At 40.8% G+C, this 23,389-nt stretch overlaps 1 protein-coding gene across 2 annotated transcripts in view; it reads left to right on the forward strand.

The window, feature by feature from the left end:
- Positions 1-23,389, forward strand: part of LOC141576140 (trafficking protein particle complex subunit 9-like) — a 130,426-nt gene that overhangs the window by 48,885 nt on the left and 58,152 nt on the right. For both annotated transcript variants that reach the window (XR_012504369.1, XM_074358622.1), the window contains one exon: positions 19,718-19,942. Coding sequence is in view for 1 of the 2 variants with exons in the window: in XM_074358622.1 (XP_074214723.1) it covers positions 19,718-19,742 (25 nt within the window). In the remaining variant the exon portion in view is untranslated. The remainder of the gene's footprint in view (positions 1-19,717; positions 19,943-23,389) is intronic.

Consider the following 23,389-nt stretch of genomic DNA (forward strand, 5'->3'; position numbering starts at 1 on the left):
ACTAGAACATCAAGCTCTTGCTGTCCACAGGCCACAAAAATAGTAGCCAAATTGCACACGTGTGAAATATTTTTTTATTTTTCTGAGAAAGAATCCTTGAATTTGGGACTTCAGCTGTGATTTTTGCTTTTTGCTTCTCCCACCCCTCTTGTAATCTCTCACTCCTTCCCACGTGGCCTCCAAGAGGTCGTGGTCCCAAAGGAGCAAGCAAACACCCAGTTGGTCACCATGCAGTGGTGCTGTAGAGAGAGTCCTGCCAAGACCTAAAGGATATTATCAGAGAGGACTTCCTGGAAGAAATGGGCTCTACATTCAGTTGTGAAGACAGAGTAAGGGTCAGCCAGGAGAAGGAATCAAGAGGATGGCTCAGGTGGCAGGAGCAGCCAGGCAGAGGCCTGGAGGCTTGTGGGTAGGGATTCGGGGAGAGTGCCCTGTGTGGTCCAGGGTGGAGGGTGCCCTGCTGGGGAGGACACTGGGGAGGGCCTGGGGTGGAGGGCTTTCGAAGAGCTTGGGTTTTACTAGAACTGACACAGGAGACAGTGAAGTGTGTCAGCAGGAATTGACCCTCAGGACTGGTACTCCTGGTTTTGCTTCTGATGCTCTACAGAATGAAGGGTTCGGGACGGGAGATAGCAGCTCTGTCTGTCCCTTTGAGACCCACCCCTTCATTAATTTATTCATAACATGTGTCCTTCTGAGTGTGTAGGGGAGAGGGATGGACCCACTGTAGTAAGCAAATCGTACTTGCCTCTTGCGAGCTTAGCTGTTTCAGAAGTTGACCCAGCGTAAAATGTTCTAGGAACACAGCAGGGACACCTAACTAAAAGTGCGGGGGTTGGAGGCAGGGAAGGCTTCCTTTACATACAGTGAAAATGAGCCTGGAGGTAAATGGGAAGAAGCAGGTGGTCAGGGGGACCCTGAGGTCACTGGGGACCTGGGTACTGCAGTGATGCTGGGCAATTAGGGGCAGGGGGGCTAGAACTCTACTAGGGAACCCCTGAAGGGCTTGAGGCAGGGGAGTGATGTAATCAAATTTGTGTTTTGGGAAGGCTGCTCTGGCTGTGTCTGTGTGTGTGTGCAGTTGGGAACAAGGGGAGGGTGCCACCAAGTGAGAGGGTCATTAGAAAACATTTCACAGGCTGGGAGATGAACAGTGGGAGAGGGGCTTCGGGGTTGCCTGGGGACGGCAGGGGCCGTGCAGATGCAGTATCTCCTTATGGGGAAGGCTTGTTAGCGGGGCCGCCCTAGCGGCACCTTGTGGCTGGAAGAAAACAGATGGAGGCCTCCAGGTGGACTTTTCTCTTCTCTCCTTCCCTGTCTTCTGTGATGATCTTAGCTTAGCCAACATTTGGAACAGAAGAGCTAAGTTCCAGGGTAGCCCAGGAGTTTGTTGAGCTCGTTCGAGTGAGATCTGATAGGATTTATGTGTGTGTTGAGATCTGCACGTTCAGTTAGCTAGAAATGCCCCGTCTTTTGCATTTCCATAGGGGTTTTTATTCTTGATATAAATTGCTTTCTTGGTGAGAGGAAATTGAATACAGCTACTGTTTTTCTCAAAAACAAAATCTTATCTTTAAAGAAATTTTGTATTCAAATAATAGGAATATTTAAAAATGGTAAAGAAAGGTTTTGGTGTAATTTCTTTGGTTTCTGAGTTAATGTGGTGTTAGAGCCTTTGCATTACTTTATAGCACATCCATGTCAGTATTTAAAGAGCTGTTAGTGAGCGCCCGAGGCCCCACCTCTCAAAGCATCACTAAAGCTTGCTCTGAAATAGTGAGGTCATAAAGGTCTTTTTTGCAGAATCCAAAAAGTTGGTTTATAATATGCAGCATAGCTCTCTTTAGAAAATAACAAAAGGCTCAAAATTAAGAAATTGGAACATACTTGATTTTTTTTTAAAGCTGAAACATAAACATTTTTGTGCTAATGTTGCGACTGGAAATTTTGGAAAGAAAACTCCTACAGTAATATTATGTATGTGAAATACATATATGCCTTTCATGTTTGAAAAATAAGTACGCAGTATTTTTCGAATTCAGGACCATTCCAGCTCAGATACTGGCAGTGATGGTTGCTGGTTTTCAATGGCAGAGTCTAAATTTGCCTTCTTTGCTTTTTTTTTTTTTTTTTTTTTTTGTAGTGAGAGGGTTGAGTAGTGCTTTGCCAGCATGCTTTCAGGGCTATTTTGGGGCCGATGTCGTGCACCAGCAGTGAGACATTTCTGTGCATTTTACTTTCTGGACATCACCTGGCTGGGATGCTTTAGGACTCCCTGGTCCATCACCATTTGTCCTGGAGCTGTCAGAGACAGTGAATGACTTTCTGTGGCTTGGAGGTAAGGTGATCTGATGCAGATGATCAGATGTGTAGTTAAAGTGCTGTTTCTTGAAATAAGAGGAAGCCTAGAAAAATGGCTCTAAAATACAGGATGAGGGAGGAGAATTGTCTGAGCTGCCTGCAGTGGGGAAACTTCTCAGGTGACTCCCTCACTGTGTATCCTGTCACACTCCCTCACAGCCCTGCACAGCAGTCCTTCTGAAGCAAGCATGCACTTTCTAAGAAACGTGCTGAATTTCTTTGTGCCTCTGTTTGTTGGCCTTTTTTAAAAGCACATCTTGCCCTTTGCTTAAATGCCATCCCTGCTAGTCACCTCTGACACATATTGTTCCGGACCTCATCCATATATAGCTGCTAAATTGATGAACAGAATGTAGTATCTCCATGTAGTGGAATATTATTCAGACATAAGAATGAAAAAAATGAAAAAGAAAAAAAAGGGGAAGATGAAAACAGCCACCTGCTCTTGGAACTCCACCCTGACTGCTCAACCCGCCCTTTTCCCTTTGAATCCCCACCACTTATGCTCCACTCTACTCTTTTTGATAGTACTTACCACCTTCTGATAAACTTTAATATTTAAAAAAAAAAAACAAAAGAAGATGCAGATACCACTTCAACATGGACAAGCCTTGATAACAGCATGTTAAGTGAAAAGAACCAGACACAAACTGACACATATTGTTGATTCCAGTGATCTGAAATGCCCAGAATAGGCACATGCAGAGGCAGAGAGCAGGTGTTGGTTGCAAAGGGCTGGGCGGAGGGGGGGTGGGGAATGACTACTAGTGGACAGGGGGTTTCATTTGGGACGATGGAGTGTTCTGGAAATAGATGGTGGTGAGGACTGCACAACCATGAGGGTGCAGCAGACTACTTAGCGCTGTCTCTGGGAGTGCCTGTTGTTGGGGCGGCTTTATTTTGTTCTCACCTTGCAATGTGAAGAGTCTTCTTGTGCTGAGGCCGTTCTACTCGTGTGAGTGGTGAGACTCAGAGACTTTGCAGAGTCATGTTTCTTTTTCCCCCTTGCTAAGAGTAGGCAAAATAGGTTTAAGCCTAAGAAATTGCTCCATCTGCAGAAATGTCTTTCAGTTTGTATGGCGTAAAAGACTTGAGAGCTTTTTAATCATTGAAGACAGTCTGTGGAGGGAAACAGCCAGTGAAGCCTGGGTGAGTCCCGGAAGAGCCACGCTTCCCTCCCTGACACGGGTGGGGATTTCACCCCCGTTCAGGCATTGAAGGGCCCTGACCCATGAGCGGAGTTGACAATCGTGAATATTTATGTGTATCTGCTGCTTCATCTTGGATATTAATTACAAGCTGAGTCAGTTTGTGGCGGCAGCCTCATCCTACATCAGGAATTTATAGTATCTGCTCTTTGAGGCGAAGACCGGACAGACTTGATTATTTAAGTCTCTCTTGAATTGTATCTCAGATTACTTTGTCAAAAGCAAAACAGCAGAAATACAGATGTCCTTTAATGCTGATGTGACCTGAAGTAGGTTTAGTCTCTGTGCCTTAGTGGCCTTATCTGCGGGTGGGGAAGATTATAACAGTGCTTCCCTCAGAGGGCCTGGTGAGGGGGGAGTGAGAAGCACAAATGGAGGACTTACACAAGATGCTCATGAATGACTGGATTTAATGATCTCAGCCTGGTGAGGCCTCAGGGGCAGAGATGTCAGAACAGAGCAGTCCCAGCCAGAGCTCGATCCATGTTGGCAGCTGTGATTATGATCCGTATCACCACTGTGGGTTATCAGGTAGTTTTAAGACTTGGTAATATGAATTCATGAATAATGTTAAAAGACTAGACATCTCAGATCTGGTTTACATAGTTTTCAAGATTTCCTCTGAGAAAAGGGTGTCTTTTTTCCCCAACTTAAATCTGAGTTGAGTCTGCAAAAGAATTCTGTAGTCCTCCATCTTTGTGCTTTAATTCTCCATTTCTTCAAAAAACGTTTTTAAATGGAGTTACTGGGGACTTAACTGAGGACCTCATGCATGTTAAACACGTGCTCTCCCAACTGAGGTATAATCTCCCCCCTATTTTTTTTAACTTTACTTTCTTAGTATTCAGAGTTTAGAGGCCTCTAATTCTTTTCCTTGAGACTTGTTCATGAACCTGGAAGTCTATAAATAATGGGCAATACTTGGCTTATTAAAAAAATCAATAGAACATTCTGCAATCCATCCAAAAGGAAAAGCTCATTGACTTAAAATGTTTCTCCTTTATGGTGATTTCTACTTTTTGATCTAGCTTAATTGGTTAACAGCCATCCTCATCATCATAATGACCAAATTCACCCTGAATGGGCACCGACCAAAGACTAAAATGCTTTCCTCATGTTTTACTTCATAGCAGGTGTTTGAGGGTAGGTATCTGTGTCTCCTTTTTCGCAGCTGAGGGATTGAGATATGGGGCAGCTTGTCCCAAATCACACGAAGCTGGTGGTGGCAGGCTCAGGGCTGGAACCCAGGCTGCACAGGATGCCTTCTCAATTGCTCCTGTAATCAGCCTCCTGATGAGTGGTTTCCCAAACCCCAAACACCTGTGAGTCCATAAATGACCAATTTTAGTGATCTCAGCCTGATGAGGCCTTCAAAGGAGAGACATCAGTGAGAATGTGAGACAGAGTGGCATAAATTAAAATTATACATTTTCACAAATGTTTTATTCTCGGCTAATGACTTAAAAAGTTTGTGTTATTTATTCTAAAGTTCTGCAAGCACTAAAAACAAAATATTAAAAATGATTATAATGCAAAAGAAAAGTGAGCTCTGAAAGTCCAACCACTGCTAATGACTCATTGATTGTTTTTCTCTAGTGGTGCTTATTGAGAGAAAAATTTACAAAGTCTGAATTGGTTTTATGTAGTTTTAGTATGGAAGAAAAAATTGTCAGTGAATATTGAAAGTAAAATCTTGACTCTTTTCTTTCCTGATGATGTATATGTAAGTTGTTTTTCATGGCTTAAGTACATTTCCTCATTTGTAAAATTTGAGTAATGCTGTTTAACTTGTCTTGACTGTGAGAGTTAGACGCCTTGTATACAAAGCACCCAAGAGGTGCTCAATAAAAAAATGTGCTGTCAAAATGACAGTTTAGGAGAATCAGCTCTGAATACTAAAGAGGGTGGCTTATTTCTGATACATATTTGATATGTATATATATGATATATATGAATATTATTTACAGTAAGAAATATTCAGTTGTTTTTTAGTGCAGTATGAAGTTTTGATGAAATGAATGTCATTCTTGTAAGATTGTGACTAGTTACATTGCCTTAAACAGACAACCTTGAAGATTATTTACACTGAATGTGTATTTTTACAAATCAGAATTCATATTGCCGTGTAAGCGTCCACTAGAACTTTTAAATTTGTAGGAATATGACCAGAACCATTAATTTAGAAAAATCAACATTAAATATTTTCAGGAAATAAGCTTATCTCTGTTGTGATTGAAGAAAATTTTGATTTTTTTCTGTACTCTTAATAGGTTTTAAAATATCAAAACATTGATTTGACATGTCACTTTTTAAATGGAGGGAATAAAGCTCAAGCTGTTTTAATACATAAATTAATCTTTTTGCATTTCAACAAAATGATATGATTTCCTGACTCTTTGGGAAGACTATTTTGCAAGACACTTAGATTACCTACTTTTGGAAAAATGCAGAAGTGACTTTTATGAATATAGGCCTAGTACAGATATGTTGGCATTTGACATAGTGCAAGACATGAGGACTAGGAGAGCTTTGCTGCTGATTGCCAGGAGGACAGATCCCAGGTCTCAGTCTCCCCTCCTGTAAAATGAAGAGGCTGGACTGGATTCTTTCCTCTTTTAAGATGAGTTTCCATATACCTATGTCTTTTGTTTATATTCAGGAGCATTATCAATTTCAGATTAAATGCTGAATACCACTCTCTTCCCCGAAGCACAATTCAGTAAGTGCTAGATAAGCTTTCAGTTATGTGATTATTTTTTATTTCTTTTTTTAAATTTTATTTTATTGAGTTATAGTCAGTTTACAATGTTGTATCAATTTCCAGTGTAGAGTACAATTTTTCAGTTATACATGAGCATGCATAAATTCGTTGTCACATTGTTCTTCACTGTGAGCTACCACAAGATCTTGTATATATTTTCCTATGCTATACAATATAATCTTGTTTATCTATTCTATATATACCTGTCAGTATCTACAAATTTCAAACTCCCCATCAGTCCCTTCCCACCCTCTTCCTCCCTGGCAACCACAAGTTTGTATTCTATGTCTATGACTGTTTCTGTTTTGTATTTATGTTCATTTGTCCCTTTCTTTTCTTTTTTAGATTCCACATATGAGTGATCTCATATGATATTTTTCTTTCTTTTTCTGGCTTACTTCACTTAGAATGACATACTCCAGGGACATCCATGTTGCTGCAAATGACATTATGTTGTCATTTTTATGGCTGAATAGTATTCCATTGTATTCCACCTCTTCTTTATCCAGTCATCTGTCAATGGATATTTAGACTGTTTCCATGTCTTGGTTATTGTAAATAGTGCTGCTATGAATATTGGGGTACAGGTGTCATTTTTAAGTGCAATTCCCTCTGGATATATGCCCAGGACTGGGATTCCTGGGTCATAGGAAGTCTATTCCTAGTCTTTTCAGGAGTCTCAATACTGTTTTCCACAGTGGCTGCATCAAACTGCATTCCCACCCCAGTGTGGGAGGTACCCTTTTCTCCACAGCGTCTCCAGCATTTGCCATTTGTGGACTTTTGAATGATGCCCATTCTGACAGGTATGAGATGATACCTCATTGTAGTTTTGATTTGCATTTCTCTGATAATTACTTATACTGAGCATTTTTTTCCTATGCTTATGGATCATTCATATGCCTTCATTGGAGAATTGCTTGTTTAGGTCTTCTGCCCATTTTTCGATTGGGTTGTTGTTTTTTTCTTACTAAGTCATATGAGCTGCTTGTATATTCTGGAGATCAAGCCTTTGTCAATTTCATCTTTTGCAAAAATTTTTTTCCCATTATGTAGGTTGTCATTTTGTTTTACTTAGGTATTCTTTGCTGTGCAAAGCCTGTACAATTAATTAGGTCCCATTTGTTTATTCTTGCTTTTATTTCTATTGCTTGGGTAGACTGCCCTAGGAGAACATTTTTGAGATGTATGTGAGATAATGTTTTGCCTGTTTTCTTCTATGAGGTTTATTGTATCTTCTCTTATGTTGAAGTCTTTAATCCATTTTGAGTTTGATTTTCGTTTCTGATCCTACAGGCAATTTTTGTGTTGCATCTTTCCCGGCAACCTGGCAAGGCTTTTTAGCCATAGGTGGCGCTGTTGCACCTTCTTACAGTCTTAATTTTCCTGTTTGTAAAAGAAGGCTTAAACAACGTTATTTTATTTTGATTTCTTTGCTTAATGCTTCAGGATAGCACAATATCCATTGTGTCTGTCTACCTGGAAAAATTATTCTACTTAGATCTTACTTTTATTCTGTCATCTCACTGTGAACATTTCAGACTTGCTGTGCAAAGAATGGCAAAATCGGACTTTTTTTCCAGTGTTAGAAACCAGTGAGCCAGGATTTTATTAAACAGCTAGAAGCGGCCTCTGGGGCACCTTAAAGCTGAAAAGTGTGCTGAGTTCCCTGAGTATTGACCCCGCCGCTGTGTGTTAATTGGGAGGTGATTTGGTATATATAGGAAGGGGTGTAGCTTTGTTTGCATGCACGCGCTGCCACTGAGCCACGTGAATCCGAGTCAGTTCGTTCTGTTTTTCCCTCGTCCGTGTTATGGGGACGCTCATATCTGCTTTGTAGAATTGTGAGAATTAGAAATTATGTAAAGAGTTTAGCACAGTGGGTATCTCAAGAGGGCTCATAAACTTTAGCTCCTGTTTTGTATGAAGCCATCATTTTATAGTCTTTGGCAATTTCTAAGAAATAGGAAAATAAGAAAGCTGGTTTTATGATGAAAGATATTTGAAGAGGTTCCATAGTTCCTATACTCATAATTTAGCATCAGCAGAGTCAGGACCATTACACGGTCACCCTGAACCAACGTTAAGCCACAGATTTTTTTGTTAATTAGTATACATTGGGGCTTAAGGGAACCCAATACTTATACACATGTTTTCTCCAGCAGCCAACTGAGAGATGACACAGAAAAGCAGGCAGGCGATTAAAATCTCCTCTATTACTGAGGAAGCCATGTTCTCCATGAACTTCAGGGCTGTGGGAAAATGGGTGTCATGGTACTGTGTCCCAGAAGTAGAGACTCACCCTGTCCCTGGTAACTCTGGGCCACAGCGAGCCTTCCCTTGAGAGGATCTGCCCCATCATGCACAGGGCTGTCCTGCCTTGGAGCTTAGCATCCCGGGTGCTTCCCTAGGGTGGCCAACAAAGGAGAGAAAAGAAGGTTTTCACATGCCCTGCTTGTCTCCCGGATTCACAGCTCACTCTTTTAGTGTGACAAAGCCTAGCTGTGGGCCAGGGGTCAGGGGTATGAAGGGAAAAGCACTCTCCATGGCCCAGTGGAATGGGGAGGAGGCATCCCCTCCCTCAGTTTAAACAGGTGGTGGTATGGAACAGAAGGGTGCTCCCCAACAGTTTATAAAAGGAGAAATAAGGATTTCCTTTGGGACTTAGTCGAGCCGGGAAACACTGACAATGATTGGAAGGAAGACTTGTAAATCACTTTAATATTAAGTTAACATTTGTTGAGCACCAAAAATACGCTACATTCTTTTCTGAGCATTTTATAGAAATGAATCCTTCAATCTTCAAAACAAGCGAGTAAAAAAGGTTTGATTGTTATCCCAGTTTTACAGTGTGGAAATTGAGTCCCACAGAGGGTAAGTAATTTGGCCAAGGTCACAGAGCTAGTAAGTGGCAGAGCTGGCATTTAAACCCTGGCTGTCTGGTTTCCAGGCTCCCAGAGATGGGCTGTGAGTGTTTAGAAGTATCTGCATGCCTGGGTCTCTGTAACTCTGTACATCAGTTACCCCAGAAAAAACAGGGGAAGTAGAGTTACACAGGGGCTCACAGTTGTGTCTCAGCCACTGTCCAGGAGAGTGCACCGTGATTAACATTGTTTTCCAGGCAGCATGTCTGTTTGTATAACATTGAGTTAACCTACAAGCCCTCCCTTCTTTGCTTCTGTCCATGCTTGCCATATGACCAACTGCCCGTGATTGAGCTGTTGAGGAGAAAATGTACTGATGGTTGAACTCTGATATTTCAGTCTGGTTCATAGTTTCATGTCTCCTGTTACATTAATAAGTTAATCGTCTGGTTTTCTTGCATCAGTTTGGTTAATGTGAGACCAGTCCATTGGAGCCCAGGGATGCTGATGGTATAATTTCTGAGCACGTAGTGGCACTTCTACCCATGCAGACCTGGCTGGAGAATGTCCCCCTTCCTCACTGATTTCTCCCGACAGCAGCGCCCTCTCCCAGCCCTGCACGTGAGGCTGGGAGCTCTCTGAGTAGGCCAGTCAGAGGCAAACTCTACAAATCAGAAAATGATGAAGTACCTGGAAGTGGGTTTAATAGATGAAAAGGGCTTCCAGGTCGTCCGATGGACTCTTCGAGGCCGTTTGTTGAAAAGCTGTCCACTGTTTGTGGTTAAGCTACCTCTTTGCTGTTGAAAAGTCTGGATTAGATGAAAGGATTATAAAAAGCAGAAAGGAGTGATTTCAGGTGGTCCATCCACACTGGTGAGAAGTGATGGTTGACCGCCTGTGTGAGGCATTAACAGAGTCTTACAAGCTTCATAAAACAGCTTTAAAAGCTCTGCCATCTGAATGCATTTCATTTTGGGTCTAGTTCATCACTGGTCGCGCTGAGAGAGCAAAGAATTGATGATGGCAGAAAGGACATGGAGGCATCAGAAAGGTCTCAGTCGTGTTCCCTGTTTAAAGGATGTGGCACAGTGTAATATATTTCAGCTGGTTATTCACTGAACAGTTTTGAGTGTTTTCTGGGACTCCCCAGTCCCCCAAGGTTCCATGCAGCTCGGTGTCCCCTCAGTGCAGCTCTGTCAGTGCTTGCCCTGGGCTGAAGTGGTGTCACGGGGAGCAGGACGGTCAGTGTCCCCGGCTCCTCCGAGCTCCGTCTCCTCATCCGCAGTGCCGGGTTGCTCATCCATGTCTACTTAGGGGGTTGCTGAGAATCACATGTGATGGTTGTCAGGTGTGATTTGTGGTTGTCCCTGTGTTCGGCATATAGTCAGTATTTGATAGAAACACTTGTTTTTGTTTTTTTGTTTTTATTATACTTGTGGCTCCTAGATTGCAGTGGTTTTTAATCTGCATTTTTTTATAACTTTATTCTTATATATAAATAAGCACTTATTTTTATTTATTTTTATGTATGTACTGGGGATTGAAGCCAGCACATTGTGCATGCTAAGCAGGTGCTCTACAACTGAGTAATGCCCACCCTCCTTGTCTGCACTTAAAAATAAACATTGCAATACACAAAATAGCTCTTAAACTCCATCATGGGACCTAGTCTCTGTATAGACAATTGAACACGTATTCTATTTCAATAAGGATAAATGTTGGGGCATACCTTTCTGAATCTGTTAATGGGCTTAAAAACGATCATAGCTAGTGATAAACACGAGTCTTGGATCCAGTACTTCTTAGGGTCTGCTTTGCCATCATGGGAAGTTACATTCTACAGAGAAGGCAAATTGAGTCTCATTGATAATTGGATGATTTAGCAGATGATCAAGGCTTTCAAAACCTGACAGTTTTGTATTTTAAACTAACTGCAAAGTTATCTTCAAGAAGTTGGAAGTCCTAAGCTTGTGAAGTGCCCAGTAATTCAGTGTGTATGTGTCTGTGTCAGTGTCTGAGAGAATGTGTGTGTGTGATTTCAGGAAGGTAGAAATAAGTTCCATATAGCCTTCTGATACATTTCTCCTCCAGTTTAAGGTGTAGGCATATATTTATACAAATAAAGTGATATTCTATTTTTATTTGGCATATTGGTGGGAATACGAGGTTCTCATACTTGTTTCAGAAGGGTTGGGGAGCATGAGCTTAGGAAATGGGAGGAGATAGAGGCAGGGAGGTTCTTTACTCTTTGTGCAGGATGAGAAACTGTAGCTTTTCTTTTTTCTTCTAAAGCAAACTGGCACTGAATTGTAACATACTATTACTCGGAATTGCTTTTCTGATCAGATACAAGTGCCTCAGAGTTTTCAAGGCAACATGAATGATGAAATGTGTTTTAGCAGTTATCTTTAAAAGTAGTTTTACTTTTCATGTAAAAGGCTACATCCTGTTCCTTCTTCCAGAGGTACAGGAAGTTCTCATTGATGTATGTACATAATCTATGTGCTTAGTTTCTTTGGGGTTTTTTTTTTTTAAGTGCTTGTTTCATTGTGGTTTGAATGAATGTTTAAAATTTCTGAATTTTTATCTTTAGAACATGCTGATTTATCAGAACTGTTAAAAACCTGATTGGTCTTTGGTCCTTGTTTGGTGGGGCTCCCTGTTGACTTCTGTTGTCTGTTAAAGAGGGAATCTCTTCCTCTAGCCTGCAGATCATTAAGTGAATGGTTTGCAGTGTGCCTTTAAAACTCTTTGAATGCATTGAGCATGTTTGTCCAGTGAATTTTGAATTGACTCATAGTAATGACTTTGCATTGATTCTTTGGCTTTTCCCCCTCTCCACAAGAATTTGAATTCTCTGTTGCATTTTGTATACGTGTTTTTCACAGGGGAAGAAATTTTGCTTTTTTTTACAGAGGTGAATTTTCCTATCCCCTCTGAATGCCTTCTGTAATTAATACAGCAAAAAATCTGTTATTGCAGTGCTTAATTAATTCATAAACTGTTTTTTGTCTTAATCAGAAACAATGACAAAGAGTGATAATAAAAAATATGAAAACCTTCCTTCCTTTGAAGAATAGAAATCAGGTGGTCAGGCTCATGCATGCTCTGTGCCTGACACACTCTCATGTCGTTGTGTATCATGATTCGGAGATGGAGCTGCTTCAGGTTTGTAGATTTTTGTTTGAACATTTTTGTTGAATTCTTTCTCCAGGCTAATGTTTCCTGTTGGGTTTGTGGAAAGTGTAGAAGAAGGGAAACAAATGCTTTGTTTTGTTTTCAGGAAGCCTGAGTTTCTGATGAGAAAAGAGTTGAGGGTGGGCTGAGGAACAGACACTCCCTCTCCTCCCGGCTGAAATCGATGAACAATGAAATCAATTAGGTGTATCGGTATTTGACCAATAGATTTCAGCGAGCCCAAACTGGCTAGTTATGCCCAATGAAAAGTACTGAATTCACCTGCAGAATTAGGTGCTTTACCAAGTAGAAGCAGCTTAGAGGAATCAGAAAAATCAGTCCTATGATGAGATATAAAAAGAATATAATATCTTTTATTTCTGAAACTTTTCTATGTTAAGTTGTGTAGAGATAAAATTAAGTTTCAAGCACCAGGAGTTAAGAGTGTGAGTGGTTCTGTGGAATCGTTATTCAGGGATGTGCCTAGACCCTGCTTGAATGGCCGAAGCTGGCAGGAAAAGACCCAGACCCAGGATTTGTCATCCCAGGGTGTTCTCCATAATGGTTCCATATGGGAACCCATGATTGGGTTAACAAATTATAACAGACCCCAGCCGCCTGTCAACTTTAAGAAGAAAAAATTGTGCTTAATAACTGCTTTGCAAGCAGGCGCCTGTGCATCCTCATTCCTGTCTCCTTGCCTTTAAAAGAAGAGACAGTTATTTGCTTGCATAGTTGAGGTTTTAGATAACACGCTGCTCGTTGCAAAGCAAGGACCCAGGCCCTCAGCTATAAACGTTGCGCTTGTGTGCTGTTAGATATTTAATTTTCCCCAAAGCAAGGACCTGGCTGGTCTGGTGGTCTGCTTTCTAATGAACATATTTAAAGAATGTATCTTGTCCCCTTCACCCCATGACTTTCTTAAAGATAAACTAAGTCTTTGTACTCAGTTTGGATTCTACAATCTCTATCTCATTCTGCCTTTCCCCAAGTTCCTGCTTACTATCACACAACTCTTAATGACTTTTTCCTTTGATTATACTCAATAAATATGAGAGCACTTGAGAGGCTCATGGAGTTGGCTCCCTACTCCCTCTTGCTCTGTTAACTTTTTCCCCATTGTCTTGAGTAATTCATTCCGTGTCGGTAAGACTTCTGCCAGCCAGTAGCCACAGTTCCAAGTGAGAAGGATGCAGGCTTTATCTCTCCTACCCGAGGGAGAGAGAGGAGAGAATTGAGATTTGCTCCCCCGTGGTCCCTTCCTGCCCCAGGGCCACTCCAGTTCACCTGCAGCCTTCTGGCCTCTGCTCACAGGGCCTCTGTCCCAGGACTGACTGCAGCCCGTTCTTCCCTTGTCAACATTTCCTGTGCCTTTCAGAAGTTGGTCTCTTCTCTGCAATTCAACCATGGCAGATGTGATGGTGGCCAGCGTGCTGGTGGGCAGTCACCTGGGGACAGCCAGGAGCCATGCTGATTCTCCTGAGTCTCTCATTCGGGGTTACAGAACTGTCGAGCACCAGAGGAAGCCCATTCACGTGAGGCCAGCACAGCATTGCATCACTTTCATTTTATTTTTGAAATTTCAGTGGAGAAATTATTTGTAGCAAACTGTTCCAGATTTTTGGCAGCCTGCTTTCCTCACCACTGTCTCCTTGTTGGCTCTGGTGCTCGTTTTAAGAACCAGGTTTCTTCTCTAGTCATTTGTAGCAGCTGGGCTTGCCGAATCCTTGATCTGCGTTTGAAGCAGAATTCTTCTTCGTGATGTCAAACTGATTTCCCTTGTCATTTCTGAATATTTCGTGTACACTCAGCAACTGTTTCAAGTGAACTGCTCTTGTCCAATTTCGGTTAACTCACATTTGCTGATCTGCTGCTTTCATGCTGAGGGCAGTTTCTTCTTCCTGTAATAAAAGTTAGCAATTTGCATTTACTATGGGAAGGTACTGGCCCGAGGTGCTTTTGTCCTTAACAGTTTTAATACAACTCACCGATTAAAATGTACTGCGGTTTTTACTCTATGCCGAGAATTGTGCAACCCAGTCAATCTTAGAACATTTTCATCCCCCCATTAGGAAGCCCTGTACCCATAAGCAGTCATTCCCATCTTCCCCATCCTCCCCCATCCCCAGGGAGCCACTCTTCTCTCTCTGTGGATTTGCCTTTGCTGGACATTTCATGTAAATCAAGTCACTTCATGTAAGTGGAACCGTCTATTGTGACTGACTTCTTTCACACTGAGTAACATTTTCAATGTTTGTCCACGTTTGTCCACGTTTTGGCCTGTCTCAGTACTCCTTGCTTTGCTATTGCTGAATAATATTCCACTGTATGGCTGGGTCCCTCTGTTTACCCATTCATCACGTGATAGTCATTTGGGTTGTTTCTGCTTTTTGCCTGTGATGAATAATCGTGTCATATACATTCCTGTAGGAGTTTTTATGGGGATATTTGCTTTCAGTTCTCTTACGTGTGTCCCCAGGAAGCAGAATTGCTGGGTCATTCAGAAACCAAATATTCAACTCTCTGAAGACCTGCCAGGCTGTTTTCCAAAGTGGCCACTCTATGTTACATCCTCACCAGCAACTGCTGTGTGCTCCGCTTCCTCTGTGTCATAATCTTTTTTTGATTATAACCTATTGTAGTGAGTGTGAAGCGGTTTCTACTAGTGGTTTTGACTTGGTTTCCTTTACAGCTAATGATATTGAACATCTTTTCTTTGTGCTTATTGGCCATTTTTACATTTTCCTTTAAAAATATCTTTTCAGATCCTTTATTCATTTTTTAATTGAGTTGCATTTTTATTGTTGAGTTGTTGGAGCTTTTTTTATCTTGGAATTACAAATTCCTTATCAGATAAATGATTTCACAAAATTTTCTCCTGTGTGTTGTTTTTTCACTTTCTGGATGGTGTCCTTTGAAGCAAAGTTTTAAATTTTGATGAACTCCAGTTTATCTCTGTTTTCTTTGTTCCTTGTGCTTTGGGTCATATTTAAGATATGAGGTATTTTATTTAAACTTTTATATATAAAATAACTGAATTCTTAGGACCATTCTAGGGATGGGTGCTGTTGTCCCGAGTCTATGGATGAGGAGACTGAGATGCAGAAAATTTCCCTGAATATCAGTGTCACAGCTACCCAGTGGTGCTGTGGGATTTCAGACCCTCTTGTTTGTCCCCAGCATCTGTGCTCATCACCACCATGCTCTACTCCTTCCTGGAATCGTTAATGAAAGTATTTCCTTCTTTGATTTGTTGTTAGTTTTTTTCTCATTGGGGACCTCATCTTCTCATTTTCCTTGCAGAGCTCAGTGTAGGTTTATTTTAGGTCTCATGTAGGCAGAAGCATTGCTATCAGGTAACATTTTTATTACTCACTCTGCAGTGATGGCTGTTGCTAATTGACCTAATCAAGTCATGCTTAAGTCTTTCCTGCTCATGACACTAACAGCAGAGTCATGACTTAGAGAATGCTCAAAGAAGAAAGTACTTGATTGATTTTATTTTGCTAACCAATCAAATAAAAACCCCAGAGTTGCCATAGATTATAAGCCCTCCAGAATAGGGTCAATTGTCTTCCTTGTGTTTCATTTGTTTGGTCACAGTGTCTGGTTAGTGCCTTGCTGTCCAGCAGTATTGTTAGGATATGGTGCTCGTGAATTATTGTAAGGACAGACTGTGTTGTTTTCCTAATTATTGACAACAGACTGTGTTGTTCATTTGACAAGGGAAAGGATAACATAAAATACTGCTCAGATCTATTTTAAAATTAAGCTTGGAAATTTGAGAAGTGTTCGAGGAACCATACAAAGATATTTTTCACTAATTATAGATCTATCTTTGACACATTATGGTTACATAGCAGACTCACTTATCAACTAGATTTGACAAGAGGGGTGTATTATTGATTATTTGTTTCAGTTGAAATATTCTACCTGGGATAAAGTAATCAGTGCCCATAAATGAACAAATGTAACTTTGTATTTCTATGCAACATGGGAGCAGACTTCTTACATTTATATATAATATATATGGGTGTGTGTTTTAAACTGTCTTTCAGTGTTTTTATAGTTTTTCAGCAATGTTCTACCTTTAGAATTCTTCTAAGAAAATCAGTCCCATATATAGTGCAGTTTGTACTGTGTATCCTGTCATGCATGGAATCCCACTGTCCCCTCAGTGAGGAATTTCCTCTCCTACTGAGTTAGTAGCAGAGCTACAGAGACTGGGATTTCTAGGCCTTTGCTCTCCATGTGTTGGAAGTTGTGTGTCAATCACGATTTTTCCTTCCTTGGGTTTTCATTGTTCAATTAGAATTTTTGAAAATAATTATTAATATGTTGCGGCAGTCTCCCTAGATACTTGATGTGTTTGTGCTTTCCAGTTTTCAATTTATGAAAAATGTAAATGCACTCTTGTTTTTAAGTAGTCCTTTTTCACTAGGTATTTATTTACCTCTTTATAGTTAATTTTTTTCCCCAATGAATGAATCAGTGTGCATGTTTTAAAAGAGACATTACTTTTTATTTTCTTATTGTAACAGTTATATTCACTGTAGAGAATTTACAAAATAAGGAAAAACACAGTAAATAAGTTAAAAAAGGCCTGTAATCTCACCTGGAGATACAGTTGTAAGTTTTGAAATTGAGACTTACAAGTCCTCTCACGTTGTTCTACTTTTTCAAGATCATTTTGGTTACTGAGACCCTCGAATTCCCATATGATTTGTAGCAGCAGCTAGTCAGTTTCTGCAGAGGAGCCCGCTGGGATTGTGATTGAGACCACATTGAATGCACGGATCACTCTGGGGAGAACTGCCATCCCAAGAGCTTTGTCTTCTGACCCAGAAATATGCGTGGTGCGTCTGTCCATGTATTTAGGTCTACTTTAATTTCTTCAACAATGCTTTGAGTTTACAGAGTATTATTTTACTTTTTTTTTGCCTTTATACTGAGGACAAGTGTGTAAGGCACCGGGATCAGAAGTGTATTTGAGCCCCGCCCCTTGCTGCCACCATGGTCTCTGCGCTCTTGCTTCACCCTCTGTACAATCTAGAACAAATAGGACCTCAGTAACTCTCCCTTGAATGAATGATTATATGATTGTTGGATGATGCTTGAGAGTCCTTGTGATGATTTTTTCCCAGCCTTTCCCCACTTCTTAACTATGCCCTTCCCCTTCTTAAACTCCAGCCTTTGTTTCAGCCTGCCTGTGGCATTGATTTTTCTTGTCTGTAGACTCTTCCTTTCACTGGTTCACGATAATGTTACATGTGGGCTGTGGAAACTTGCTAGATGTCAAGAGAGAGCAAATCCATTGCATGCTAGTATTTTTAGAGTGTGGTAATCTTTTATCGATTGAAATTAAATCAGGCTGACCCCCTGAGCCCTCCCGTGAGCTCTTTTTGCCTTCCTACAGGTGATAATGTTCTGGTTGTTACATGTGCCCTTCCCCCAGCCTTGGTTATTGGGTTGAGTAAGTCACCATCAGTGGAGCCCTCTCTTTAAAAGATGAAGAGAACATTTGCTCCTTCTCCCTGGTTGGGGACTTGGATGAGATGAGGTACCAGATAAAAATGGAGCCCCACCTCATTCTGACCCCTGCTGCTTCCATTCCTCTCTCCAGGGGAAAAGAGTACAATTCAACAGTATAAAGATTGATTGTGAGCTAATGAGACAGACAAAACATTCGATCATTTATTAAATATCCTTTCATGCCAGAAACAAATGTATTATACACACACAAAAAGCACATAAAGCGTGGTAGTACTGTGGTTACAATTGAGTCCGAGTTTGAGTCCTGCTCTGGAGTGACAAGTCCTGTGAGATGGATAACTGGTAGGTCGGCTTAGCCTCTCCCGAACTTGTTTCCTCTCCTGCAGAGATGGGGCTCGCTCTGCGTCCCCCCCGTAGAGGTGCTGTGGGGTGTAAATGACGTGCGTGGGCAGCCCGAGCTCAGCTGCTCATTCCTCGTAAGTGCAGGATAGCATAGCTTTTGCGGTGACGGCTTTATGACTGCCCCGTGTAGACTCTCAGTGCTCCAAAGGGTGCATTGTGGTTTGGAGGTGGGATTCTCATTTCTGTAAATACCCAAGGATTGTGTTATTGGGCCTTGCTGATTTGAAACTATTCTTTAGAAAGTACATATTGCAGATTTTTTTTCAAGCATGCATGATTTTTTCTTTTAATATTTATAGTTCTACTCTCTCATCTCTTGTGTGAATTTTCATGGAAAGTAGGAAACAATCCTAAGCCACCTGCCCCTTCACTCTTCTCCGTGGTGGATTTCCTCCCTGACTGGAAGAGGGTTCTGCATAGGAAATCAACTTTGTTTCCCTTTTCTTGGAGTCTCTCTGTCTGTCTGCTCATCTCTCACCTGTCCATCTGTCCATTTATCTTCCCACTCTTTCTTCTGACTTGTTCCAAAAAGCATTTCAGGCAGCTTACAGAAAAGCAGATACGAAATAAGCAGGTGAGAAAATGGAGCCAAGTTCAGACCTTGAGGCTAGGAGGCGAGCCTGTGTGAGGGTTGCAGGGTGAGACACACGCCTCTACCCTGTGACTTATAAGATCAACAGCAAGTGTATGCCTGAGGCTCCCAGCAGACACAGGGAAACAGGGTTTGTGGGAGATGCTCACTGGCTGTGAAATAAATAAGTGGCTGAGGAGTAGCCCAGCCTTTCCAGCTACTAAGGCTTAGGAGAATATTTTGAGTGTGTTCCAAAATCAGAGTATTGCATCGTTTCTTTTGTCACAGATCTACGTGTAGTTGGTTACATTCTATACCTGGAAATTTCTCCAAAACTCCTTCCCACATGAGTCCCATGGCTCGGGACTGGGGTGGTTCTGCTCATTGACAGGTATTGGCCAGAAACCGAAAATGACATCCTCTAAGGATAGTGGGACTATTCAGTCATGTTTTGTCAGTGCTGTTGACTTCACAAAATGCTTTCACTGTTTCTCTCCATTTGAGGCGGCAGCGTGCTCTCTTAGCAGCATCAGGAGCTCAGGGCCACGGGATGGTGGGGGTGACTGCATTGCCGTCAAGACAGATGAGCTGGTCACTGCAGGTGTGGTGCTTTCACGTAGTGCATTTTATGTTCTTTAATAGAAGGTTTCAACAGGAAGTTAAGTAACTGAGTTAATTAACATTTTATAAATATGATGCTTTAGTTGAAAAAACCGTTATTGGCACATTATAAGTTGTGAAGGATTTAAAAATGGTTTCATTACTGAAATTTCAGTAGGGAAGATACAAAGTTTATCTTATTTGTGCCTCTCTTTACAGTAAAAAGGAAACAAGACAGAAAAGGCAAAAGATGCTTTCTGTTCTTCCTGTCTGTTTGTAGGTGCCCTCACCTCCAGCGACATTAATCCAGACACCAGCACTGACACTGGCCGTGCTCAGAACTGCCTCAGCCTTGAAGACACAAGTGAGAAATAGAAGGTGGCCATGCCCTGTTCCAGCAGGTGCTCTCAATTTGTGGGTCCTTATGTAACTGCGCGGTGTTATTCAGGATCGCCCGTTCTACATTGTGTGGCGCTGCTGCCGTGTATCCTAGTTACTTGTTTCTGTAAGTACTCGTGTATTTTCTCCAATGCGTGGTACTAGACATCTAAAAATGCTTTTTTCAGATGAAAAATAATGTGTATTTAATATAATAAGTCTGAAAAAAGGGGCAAAAGAAGCCATCCTTGTCCCACTACTCAGAGATAATAATTAACATTTTAACATCTATTTTCTGTTCTTTTCGTCAGTGTGTATCACCTCTGTCATAAAAACCAGCGAGCACTCTGTGCCTGTTTACTGTGTGGAGACCTCCATTTTCCATTCAGCTTATTACATGTTTTTCTACAATATTCTACCTCCCCTGGCATGATTTTTAATGACCAGTATAGCATTCTGTCTTGTGGAGGCATCGTCCATTTTACTTCGGACTTAAATAAACTTTTAAATTCCAAGTGTACTTAACTGAAATAGTGAAAAGAGAACTGTGGTGGTACCGAAAGGCCCCTAACTCCTTTCCCCTTATTTCCTGAGTGTAAAAGCTGTTGCCAATGTGGTGTATATATTTCATGACCTTTATGCCTATGACATATATATATACCCATACATACATACATATGAGAAATCTATGTATATGTGTGTATATATGCTTTTTTGAAAAATAAGGCCATAATATATGTTTTCTGCAGCTCGCTTTATTCACTCACGGGTATATCATAGACATCCTCCCACTCCAGACTCACCTGGCCCTTTCAGATAGACTGGAGGGGTCTCCTGATTTGAAGGTGTGGTCACTTGTGCAAGGACACCTTTGGTGGGAGAGTGCTGTGGACAAGGCCCTGGACCATGCCGAATCGCCGGCCCCTTAAGAGTCCACATCTCGCCGTGATTTACCGCATCATTGTCTTGATGGCGGACACTTAAGTTTTCTCCAATTTCCACTCTCAGAAAGGATGTTTGACTGGCATCCTTCTTGTACAAACATTCCTGTGATCTTGTATGAGTATTCCTTTAGTTAAGTCTTCTGGAAATTTAGTCCCTGGATGTGACATTTACATTCATCACAGGCTCCTTTCAAGTGACTCTAGAAATTCCTTCTCCAGTGGGGAATGAAAGATGTAAAATTACTTATGTAACCAATTCTCTATCACTGGATATGATTTCACTTCAGCTTTTCTTCCCACCATTGTAAATAGTGCTGTGTAAATGCCCTGATGAATACATTTTTTTGAGCTGATTTATTTTTTTCTAAACGAAATGATTCCTAGAAGTGGAGTTGAGTCAGTGTGTATGCACATTTTTTAGAGTTTACATATTCATTGACATGTCGTCCTCCAAAGAGTTTGCTCAGTTTTTTCTCGTACAGATGGACACTAGCTAGAATACCTTTTACAAATATTTGCAAATATGATGAGCAAAAGTTCTTTTTCAATGTTTTAGTTTGCATTTGATGACCAGTGAGGTACTGAGCATTTTTCACTCATTAGCCATTTGGCTTTTTAAAAATGAATGGTCCCTTTTGTTCTTTGCACACAGTTAAGTGAGGGAGCTTCTTGTTGCTTTGTGACAGCTCTTTGTATGTTATGAACATTAACTTCTTGTCTTCATCAACACGTGTCACAGAGGTTTTTCTTGTCATTTCTTGTCTTTCATTTTGTTCAGTAGGTTTTTTATCTTCATTGTGGCCCAAAATATTCTTAAGATAGTAAATGTCTTCCTTATGGGTTTTATCTTCAGCATTATTCTTAGAAATAAGTTCTTATAATGGAATAAATCTCTTCTGTAGGTTTTTAAATCTCTAAGATGGAGATGATAATAGTACTTGTTATAGTGAGGGTAAGTTGAGTTAATATGAGCAAATTGTTGTATTTACTGTTATTATTACTTTTTAATATTTACATCACTATCTGTAATTTTTCTTGTGGTCATTATGACAGGAATATAATTTATTCTTTCCAGGTGATTGTCTGATCTTCCCAGGACAATTATTGAATTCATATTTTTCTCTTTGATTTGAAATCCTACCTGTACAAAACACTTATGTACACTAGAGTCTCTTTTTGAGCTCATGGTTCCTTTCTATCAATTTTCCTCTCTTATTCCAGCAACATATCTTACATATTGTAAAAATTTATTTAATATTTTACAATGAGATTTGTTTTTTATTCTTTTCTTGCATCCCAAATTTTCTTGGCCAGTATTATCACTTTATTATTCCTGAAGAATCCAAAAATATTTTGCTGAAGTTAAAAAAATCAGATAAGTGTTTTCATGGGATTTTTTAGTAAGTCTTCAATTATTTTTAGGAGAACTTATATCTTTACAAAACTGCTTTCCTCCATGCAATATGTTGATGTCTCTACATTTACACCTCTTCTTTTACCCTTCAGTACAGTCCTGTAGTTTTCTTCATTTAGAACATGGGCATAATTTTTGAGTTTATTCCAGATTATTCTTGATGTTTTTGTTAATTTTGTAAGTGAGAATTGTTTGCTATTGTATTTTCTCACTGCTTAAAACTGACACCTAGGGAGGCAGATTCGGTTTGTAAATACTCACTTTGTAACTTGTCATTTAAAATTGTAAGTATTAAGTACTTGTTCCAGAATCCTTTCTATTCTGTTTTTCAAAATTTGTTTCCAATATTATCAAAATGGTCATAGCTAAGTAGTATAGGTGGGGAGACACACAGAGAGTGGTAGTGTGGCTCATGTACAAACTGTGAGCAGTTTCATGGCTGCCTTTAGGCTGGAGAAGCCCCAGAAGAGCCCAGGTCAGACCAGGGTGGCTTTGTATGCACTTGAAAGCCAGCTTTCCTTCCTTTATGGTGAAGCCTGGTGGGCGTGGCAGGTAGGTGATCAAGGTCCGATGAAGCTCATTGGCCGCACAGAGTGCTGTGTCTGTGAGAACTGGAGACCTCTGCCATGGGAAATGCTTGGTGCCAGGAACAATGCAGGGGAGCTGGGGAGCCTGTGTGTTAAGGATTGTCCAGTCCTGGGAGTGGGAAGATGAGACTCTGCATTCAGATCTGAGTTTGAATTCATCCTCTCTTGTTTACTGGTCCTCTGACTTCTGTCAAGTTATCTACCCTCTTTGAACTCCTGTTTTCTTGTCTCTCAAAACAGGAGAATTACAGCCTGCTGCTAGAGTTTGTTCAGGGTAAATTATCTGTGTCTATAAGATGCCTCGTATAGTCACAAGCTCAGTGAGAAATAGTCTGTCGCTTCTTCTGCAACTCAGTGCTCAACAAGACATCGGGAGAAAGACAGTTCCTAATTTGTATGTTATGCCAGTAGGAACAAAATTAATGTTTTGCCTTTCCCTAGCAGTATACTTACTCCTTTGCTTCATTTACCTCTTTCCTCCTTTCCTTTCCCTTCCTCCACCAAAAGATCCTGAGACTCTCTCAGAACACTAGATTCAAATTACTTTAAAAGTTGGCTCATCCCCTAGAAATGACAGTGACATAAAAAAATCTGTTCACATCCCAGACTTGACTGTATTTGATTTACAC

This window comes from Camelus bactrianus, chromosome 36 (assembly GCF_048773025.1).
Source record: "Camelus bactrianus isolate YW-2024 breed Bactrian camel chromosome 36, ASM4877302v1, whole genome shotgun sequence".
Lineage (NCBI taxonomy): Eukaryota > Metazoa > Chordata > Mammalia > Artiodactyla > Camelidae > Camelus > Camelus bactrianus.